Source organism: Lotus japonicus, chromosome 1 (assembly GCF_012489685.1).
Source record: "Lotus japonicus ecotype B-129 chromosome 1, LjGifu_v1.2".
Classification (NCBI taxonomy): domain Eukaryota; kingdom Viridiplantae; phylum Streptophyta; class Magnoliopsida; order Fabales; family Fabaceae; genus Lotus; species Lotus japonicus.
In genome coordinates this window covers 73,632,613-73,641,387 of record NC_080041.1, presented here as the reverse complement: position 1 = coordinate 73,641,387, position 8,775 = coordinate 73,632,613, and the positions used below count along the sequence as shown (strand labels likewise).

The 8,775-nt window shown below is 33.5% G+C and overlaps 1 protein-coding gene across 1 annotated transcript; it reads left to right on the top strand.

Moving 5' to 3' along the window:
- The first annotated feature begins 4,333 nt into the window (after nucleotides 1-4,333).
- Nucleotides 4,334-6,610, top strand: LOC130748641 (UNC93-like protein 1). The gene is made up of 2 exons (XM_057601878.1): nucleotides 4,334-5,720; nucleotides 6,232-6,610. The coding sequence occupies exons 1-2, from the start codon at nucleotides 4,558-4,560 to the stop codon at nucleotides 6,464-6,466; spliced, it is 1,398 nt and encodes a 465-aa protein (XP_057457861.1). The 5' UTR covers nucleotides 4,334-4,557; the 3' UTR covers nucleotides 6,467-6,610.
- The last annotated feature ends 2,165 nt before the right edge of the window (nucleotides 6,611-8,775 follow it).

Here is an 8,775-nt window from a genome sequence, read left to right as displayed (position 1 = left end):
TTATTCAAAAATAAGAGAAGTCTTTGGATCTAAATAATTTTGGTAAATTATCTATTATTTTGGTTTATTTAATCTGGTGATTTATTCCTATGATTTGATTTGCGTTTTATTAGAAGTGGGGTTTCATTTTTTTTTGTTACATATTGATTTCTCTTTGAAATTAAATTTTTGAATCAAAATATATATTATTATTATTATTTATATTGTTATTATAAATAGAAATATTGATATGAAAAATTATCAATCGAATATTAATAATTAAACATGTATTAAAAAATTAAAAATACTGATTTAATGTATATACAAAATTTTTAGTGAATCTAAGTCTTATAAGTTAAAAAATTTCAATTTTTTTATATTTAAATAAGTAAAAATTTATGGTAGATTAATACACAATTATTAATATTAAGAACATGTAGTTGAAATAATTATTAAGATATATTTACTAAAAAGATACAAAATATAATATTACACGAAATTTAAATTATAAATAACAAAAGTCACCCGTGCAGGGCACGGGTAATTCCGCTAGTAATTAAATATAATTGAGTTATGATATTCTCACACCTTCTTTCTCTAATAAGGGAAACAGGGATCAAACAGGTAGATTTTTTTTTTTACTTCATCGGAATAAAAAATAGGTAGATTTCTATTGAGATTAGAATGAAAATAGTTTTAATTTAATATAAAAGAAATTTAATTACTTAATTAGCTTAGTATTGAAATGAACGTGGTAGTCTACTATTTTTTTTTCTAATATTGATTTAGTCATTGCAGTGATGTTATCAGTTGTGCTAATATTTTTTTATCAAGATGATGTGGTTGTTTATCATTGCTGGTGGCATAGAAGTTCTTTTAAAATCACTTTCAGGAACATAAAAATAGATTTTATCTAACTGCAGGATGGACGTCATTTGTTCCCTTTAAATGATTAAGTTGCTATTTTTTTCCATAATATGACAATATTGAGGAGTGGAAGATTCCTATTTCTTATCACATCAAAAGTGAAGAATATAGTGAGTATTACATTTTACACTTATCTTTCTAGTGCAGTATAGAAATTTATGTTGCTCACACTTTGTTACAGATTTGTGTCATATAAATATAAAAATGATGATATATTTGTATGATTTCAATTGAATGAGAAGAATTGTTTAGAACAGCATAAAGTAGTAAATTATCATATATGTGAAACTCACAGTTTTTTTTTAAATCATCTGCAACGGGGATATATCACTAAGTAATGTGTGTTTCTTGTTGTTATTGATGATCTTTCTCCTGCAATAAAGAAATAAGAATGAGTAATTTAGAAAAGCAATTTTGAAATTAACTAATATAATTAAAAATGACATACTTGTTGAAGTAGTTAGAGACAATTGTCATTTTTTTCTCACGAGCAGCTGAAGTCTAAGAAATATAAATAATTTGACTTTGTGAGTGATTTCACTGGTTTGTTTATATAGAAATATAATAGATGCATGGTTCAATATAAAACATTTCATTTTTTATTTATTTAATGTAGATAGTTGAATAGCCTCCTGACATCAACAATTTTATTCAGTTTTTGAAACGAGTATTGCTATCATGCCACTATTTTAATTTAATGTTAGTTTTTCTTGGGAGTTACTATTTATGTTAAGGAATTCTAAGAGTTTGTGAGTTTAAGAAAAATGGAGATCTATTCCTGCAGAAAATTGGACAACAAATTAAGACCATTGCATATCAAGATTAATTTTGGCGGAATATGCTTTATTGTTAATAGTTTTTTTTCTTGATCCAATTTGATATTAGTTTAAAATTAACATTAAATTTGATTTTAATTTAAGATAATGTGCTAAAACCATTTGCAGATATAACTTTGTGGTCTGTTACACTTTTGGCATTGATGTTACTCTTTTGCTTAAACATTTGATATTTATTAAGTTAAAACTGAAATCATTAGTGCACAAGTTTCCACTACCCGTTCATTCGCTCACTAAACTATTTCATTAAAACACCAGTTTTTACTAATGTATGTAGGTTCTCATGTGTATTTGTATTTAATACTTAGCTCAGGTGAGCTTTACTAATATATATATATATATATATATATATATATAATATATATATATATATATATATATATATATATATAGAAGATTGTTTCTGTTCCTCTCTTGATTGGAATTTTGTGCTTTGATGATGCCACTTGTTGAAAACTAGAAAAAGAATTTCCACATTTGCAGTAGCACGCTCACTCAAGAAGCAGAAAAACAACATAGATAACTCACAAAATCAATCTTTCAACACGACTAGCCTTCATCCATGATCTCATAACAAAATATTTTATTACACAATTTTAACTTTTACAATGAGAGAATTGCAAATCCACTCGAAGAAATTTGTACAATGACAAAATTTGCGAATTTTTTAAATTAAAACATACAACTTCCCAAGCTTCCTATGCACTTAAAGAACAAGAGTTATTGTGGTAAAGGAAACTCACACAACTTAATATCTATAATAACTACTTATTCTTCATCACACTACTAAATATGAGACCTCAATTTTTTTTGTTTAAGTTAAAACAATCCTATTTTTAATACTATGAGAAATGTTGAAATTTGAAAGTCAGGTAGAAGAAGTTAGCTTTGGTTTATTGAGCTAACACCGGACGATGAAAAACTTTATAATTCTTTTTTTTTTTTATTAAAAAAAACTTTATAATTCGTAAGTACATAACACATGGAGTATATATTAATCTGAAAAAGCACGCCACACACTACCTTAACTAAATTTCTTTCCATACTAATTTTTTTATAAACAAATGTTAGTTATTAGTAATATTAGTAAATTAATTCTCCTCAATTTTAAACTCTGAACCCTTTATCCTTCTAAACCCTTATGTGAGTAGTATATATATATATATATATATATATATATATATATATATATATATATATATTTTTGTTTGAAAAACACGCCACGCACTACCTTAACCATTACTACGACATTACATAGTAATTAATAGAAAAAGATGACTCTTTGGAGCATTAAAATGAACAAGAAGTGGATTAAATGTTTGACACAAGAAGAACACAAGAAGAGAGGACAAGAAACAAGTCATAGATCAGAACTGCAGGCGGCCATTGCCGGCATGGTCACTCCTTAAACTAGTTGACAAATTGAAATTAAGATAGGAAAACGACACATTATTTGCAATCATGCAAAAAAGTTGAACGTTGACAACAGTAATGGAATCGTTGTGCTTTTTTTTTTGGTCAAATGGAATCGTTGTGCTAAATAGCGGTAAATGCATAGTTGGGCTTGGACCCTAGTGAGCCAATGAACAAAAAGATACTTAACGTTGTTACTATGGATAACTGGATCCAGTGCAGATTCACGTGGAGGAATCCATCCAATAATGGACAAGTACGTACAAATAAAGAATCCCTAAATTAATATAAAATCATGTATGCATAAATGATCATTGAAGGTAATCCCAATAAATATATGCCTAGTAATTTTTGTGAATCACATTTATTTTATTTTTAATTTGCTCTCAAAATTTTGACATGGTGTGGTGAATGACTGAAAGTCATAAGTCTCACTAAGAATTTTGCTTATCTTTTCAATAGTCTCTGGTTGGTTGCTAATTAAAAATATGAGACTTATGTGAATAATTAAACCGGTCTTTGAAAGTATTAGGTGTTAATAAATTCATAAAAAGAAAAGTTCTAACTTAATGAACGTTTTATATAATCATAAGGACTCTAACTTAATCAATATTTTACATAATTTTACAGATAATTTAAGGTTTGCTAGAATATATGGTTAAACATAAGGGAATTTATTTCAAAAGACAATTGTAATTTTTTTTACATTAGAAAGATAAATTGCACATCCAGTGATTGATCTTTGGACCTCTTTCACTCAACCTATATATCTCCTAACTCTTACCACTTGAACTATCATTTAGGAATAAAGATTATTTTTTTCCGTACAGGAGAAAATTAAAGAGTAATTTTTTTATGGCTTATTTAAATAATAAAAACCACTTGATTATATGAAATTTTCATCTTTGGATCAGGACCACACCATATGCTGTAAAAGTCAAACAAGAGAGGATCTGATTTAACCATTATGCACACCCCCGTTATAATTGGCACTAACAGATATGCAAAGATAACCCCTCTAATTAATTTCACAAACTTGGTCATCCAAGATTCGTAATTAATCAAAACTAATCCATTTTTGGCCATGCAGGTAAATTTCCTCTTTCAAACGTAATCAGACACAGTTTTTTCCTTTTATTACAATCACCTTCACCAGACACAACATTGAAAGAAGATCAAAAACGCTTTCTCATCCAGAATGTGACAGCCATAGTATACAATACTTACAAGGTTCCATTCCAACATTATCATAATACCATGATACGACAAAACTGTCTTCTTCTTCATCTTGTTCTTCCAATCTCTTGTCCTTAAATTCCTTCGATCACTACCTTCATCATCATCAATCTTCAACCCTTCAAAAACAGAGAGAAAAACTTTCAATCTTCATCACTTTACAAAAATGGGTACCTCTGGATATGAAGAATCAGGTACCCAAATGCCTGAAACCACAAAAACTTCTTCCCTTTTCCGATACAATTCACCTTTCGTTCAGATCGTCCTTATTGGTTTCGTCTGTTTCTGCTGCCCCGGCATGTTCAACGCCCTCTCCGGCATGGGTGGCGGTGGCCAAGTCAATCCCACAGCCTCCAACAACTCCCTCACTGCTCTCTACACCACCTTCGCCGTCTTCGGCATCCTCGGCGGTGGCATCTACAACATCCTCGGCCCCCACCTCACCCTCTTCGCCGGTTGCTCCACCTACGTCCTCTACGCCGGTTCCTTCCTCTACTACAACCACCAGCAGCACCAAATGTTTGCAATAGTCTCCGGCGCGCTTCTCGGGATCGGAGCAGGGCTGTTATGGGCGGCGCAGGGTGCTATCATGACATCTTACCCGCCGGTGAACAGAAAAGGCACTTATATTTCTATTTTCTGGAGTATTTTCAACATGGGTGGTGTGATTGGTGGGTTGATTCCTTTCATTTTGAATTACCACCGTGGTGATTCTGCTGCTACTGTGAGTGATGGAACATACATTGGTTTCATGGCGTTTATGTCACTTGGAGCTGTTTTGTCACTGACCATCTTGCCGGCGAGTAAGGTTGTTCGTGATGATGGGACTAGATGCACCAACATGTTGTACTCCAATGTGTGGAGAGAGTGTGTGGAGATTCTGAATTTGTTCTACAACAAGAAGATGCTTCTCATGCTTCCTGCTGCTTGGGCTAGCAATTTCTTCTACACTTATCAATTCAATCATGTGAACAAGACACAGTTCAATTTGAGGACAAGGGGTTTGAACAATGTGTTCTATTGGGGAGCACAGATGTTGGGGTCTGTTGGGATTGGTTACATAATGGATTTCAGTTTCAAGAGCAGGAATAAGAGGGGGATTGTGGGAATTAGTGTGGTTGCTATTCTGGGATCTGCTATTTGGGGTGGTGCACTTGCTAATCAGATTAAACACCAAAAAGGGGAGATCTTGGATTTTAAGGAGTCAGGTTCTGGCTTTGCTGGACCCTTTGTCTTGTACTTTTCTTTTGGTTTGCTGGATGCCATGTTCCAGAGTATGGTGTACTGGGTTATTGGAGCTCTGGCTAATGATTCTGAGGTTCTTAGCAGGTAACTATAAATTGCAAAGCAGCATCTGTTATATTCATAACATGTTTGGATTGCTTCTCTTTCCTTACAATTAATTCTGGTACCCCAAAGTTGTGCATGTTTGGTTTTCAGTTAAAAACCACGTTTCCCAACCTTGAATTCCAAGGGCCCTAACGTGAAACAGGCTTATGACCGCCGCCCTGTGGCATTCAGTTGAATGAGTTCAACTGAAAACCAAACATGCTTTCAGAATTGATTTTGGTTTTGGAAAGGATTTCAAAACATGCACTCAATTGTTTGGTTAATTATTCTATTTGTGACTGTCTTAGCTTTTAGTCAGTGAAAATTTGTGATTGATCAACTATTAGTATGTTTGAGTGAGCTTTAATCAATTATGGCACACAAAGCTGCTCAGAAAAGCTTCTTCTCATAATTGACTTTGGCTTTATGATCAATTTTCGAAAGATTATCAGATATAGCATTATGTTGTTCTTACTTGAAATTTGGTAATCAATTCACCTATTGTTTACAGGTACACTGGATTCTACAAAGGGATACAAAGTGCTGGGGCAGCAGTTGCATGGCAAATTGATAACCACAATGTGTCCCCTATGTCCCAATTGATTGTGAATTGGGTGCTCACTACAATAAGCTATCCTTTACTATTGGTTCTAGTAGTGATGGCAGTGAAAGAGGATGAGAATGCAGTAGATGAACCTGTCAAACAAGTTGCTCCTTCTTCTGCTTACAATGACTCTGTCCAATAGCAGTTTTCTGTTGAATCCAAAAATCAAATGATCTTTTTGTCTTCTTTTTGTTGGCATGTACTTTTCATCGTTCACACGAAGTATGACGCACAAGGTGTTAACAAAGTTAGCTATTACTTTAACAATATGATATTCAAATGGAAAGCTTTGTTGTCACTTTATTCAACTCTTCAACTTTTAAATAAGTTTTAAGTTTTATAATACATAAATATCAGAAAAGAACAAATCTAACCTTATCTGATACATCAGAAGTCAACATAAAGATGAGAGTTAAAGGAGCTAAATCACTCCTAAAGTTGAGACAAGGCCTTATTCTACTGAACTACAAAACTAATTCCAAGCCTAGGACAATATTTTGATCAAAAAAGACCTAGGGTAATATTGTCCAAGTAAAATAAAGTAATATTAAAATCTAACTAAACCTGATACATAAAGGTAAAGATGAGAGTTAAACGAGCTAACTTGCTCCTGAAGTTTAGGCAAAGCCTTATTTACTGCACCATAAAACTGATTCTTAAACCATAGGACAATATTGTCCAGATAAAATAAAGTAATTGAGACAAATATCTAACATTTCCTCAATTCCTCCCTTCTACTGAAAAGGTACTGCTTCTCCTGAGTGTCCAAGGTGCAAAAACCCAATAACTTTCTCAAACTTTGTAAGGGAAGGAATTTGAGTGGTTTGTAAAAATATCAACCAGCATATCTTCATTTATCCAATACTTCAAGGCAATTGTTCCATTTTTGTTGGATTGGGCGAATTTGACATTCATCTAGCATAAACACAAGAATTTTAAATGGGTCCAATTAAAATTGGTCCTGGGAAAAAAAACACGGTGGATTAATAAATAAATATTTCCGTACAAAACCGTGCAAGAAATGAATGAAAAAAAATGAGAAATCATTTAATAAAAGATGATTCATTTAACCGTGTTAGCTTGTCTCTTCTAACTAACCCATTTGATGGCAATTTACAGGAGTTACTTCAGGTGCACTCGGAAGCATGATCAAGGTTGCCGGGCAAACAAACAGGTGCAACGGATACAAGAGAATCCTACACGTATATTGGGTTTCACACATGCAAAGACACTCCGATCAAGGCTCCAGAAATGGTCACATTCTCTAATACTTGGGACTCGTTCCTTGTGAATTCCCATCCTGACTCAAATGAACATCATGATCCAATTATAAAACAAGAATGTCCCTGCAGTGGTGAAACTCTAAGTGGTGATACTAGCAACAACTTGGATCATAGCCTGTGGTCTGATTTTGGGGTACTTTCTTCTCATTTCAGCACTGACTTCCACTTTGAAGAAAATAATCTGCTCTATTCATCTTCGTAATGTAAACTACTAAGATTGAATATTTTGCTTTTAATTACCTTTGCATTCATATGTACCGTTATATTGCTGCCAGTTGTTATGGGATTTGTTGTAAGAACTGAATTTTCAGAACAAGCTAGTTTCCGACTCACGCGTAGGATCAGTGTAAGCGTGACAGGAGTTTGATATTTGAGGAAGATTAATGAAGAAGAAAGTTCAGGAATTGCTTGAGGAATGTTGCGTAGTCGTTTTCGGAGTTAGTGCGAGTCGTCTGCACACTTGCCTTAGGGCGAGCGTGTCCAGAATAGGCTATTTCGCTCTTAAAGCAACGTTCTGAGTGAGATTTCGAACTCTCGGAAAATTTAAAGATTCTCTTTATTTTTCCATCGACCAGCGTTTCATTTCGGAACTCTGGACTGTACGCACGATAGATTTCACTTTTCGGATGTCCGCCGACGCTAATTTCTTTGCTTCGAAACCCTATTTTCGAGCAATGGATGAAGACTTTTTCTATTCGGGACTTCTAACGAAGATTCCGTCCGCGATGCCAGACTTGTTTCGACGTTTCCAATCTTTCTTCAGTAGGAAGTTTTGTCGTTTGAGCATCACAGCAAAAAGTAGTTTTTCGGGGCAGATTAACCGACACCGCTTTTGAGTTTTTCGATATCGTTTTTCCCAAATCCTAGATATTTGTTTTGAGTTCTGGAATTCTGACGCTAGAATCTCTCTTAGAATTCCACGGTGATCGTGCTGCAAAAATCGGAATCGCGAAATTTTCATTTTCCCGCGATTTCGCCCGCCTATAAATAGGCGAAAAAGCAAATATCCTCTTCATTTTCACCATTTTGGCCGAGAATTGTAGAGAGAGAGGGAGAGGAGAGATTTTCGCGAAACCTTGACCAATCTTCGTGCAGTTCGTCCCTACTTCTAGGTATCAAGGTAACTAACACGATTCCTACCTCTGATTGTTGTTTCTGTTGCGTTTCT

Bases quoted from the DNA above. Each gene is read 5' to 3' on its own strand.
- LOC130748641 (XM_057601878.1), top strand. From the start codon at position 4,558: ATGGGTACCTCTGGATATGAAGAATCAGGTACCCAAATGCCTGAAACC. The intron at 5,721-6,231 runs GTAACTATAAAT...TATTGTTTACAG, and splicing joins GATTCTGAGGTTCTTAGCAG to GTACACTGGATTCTACAAAG.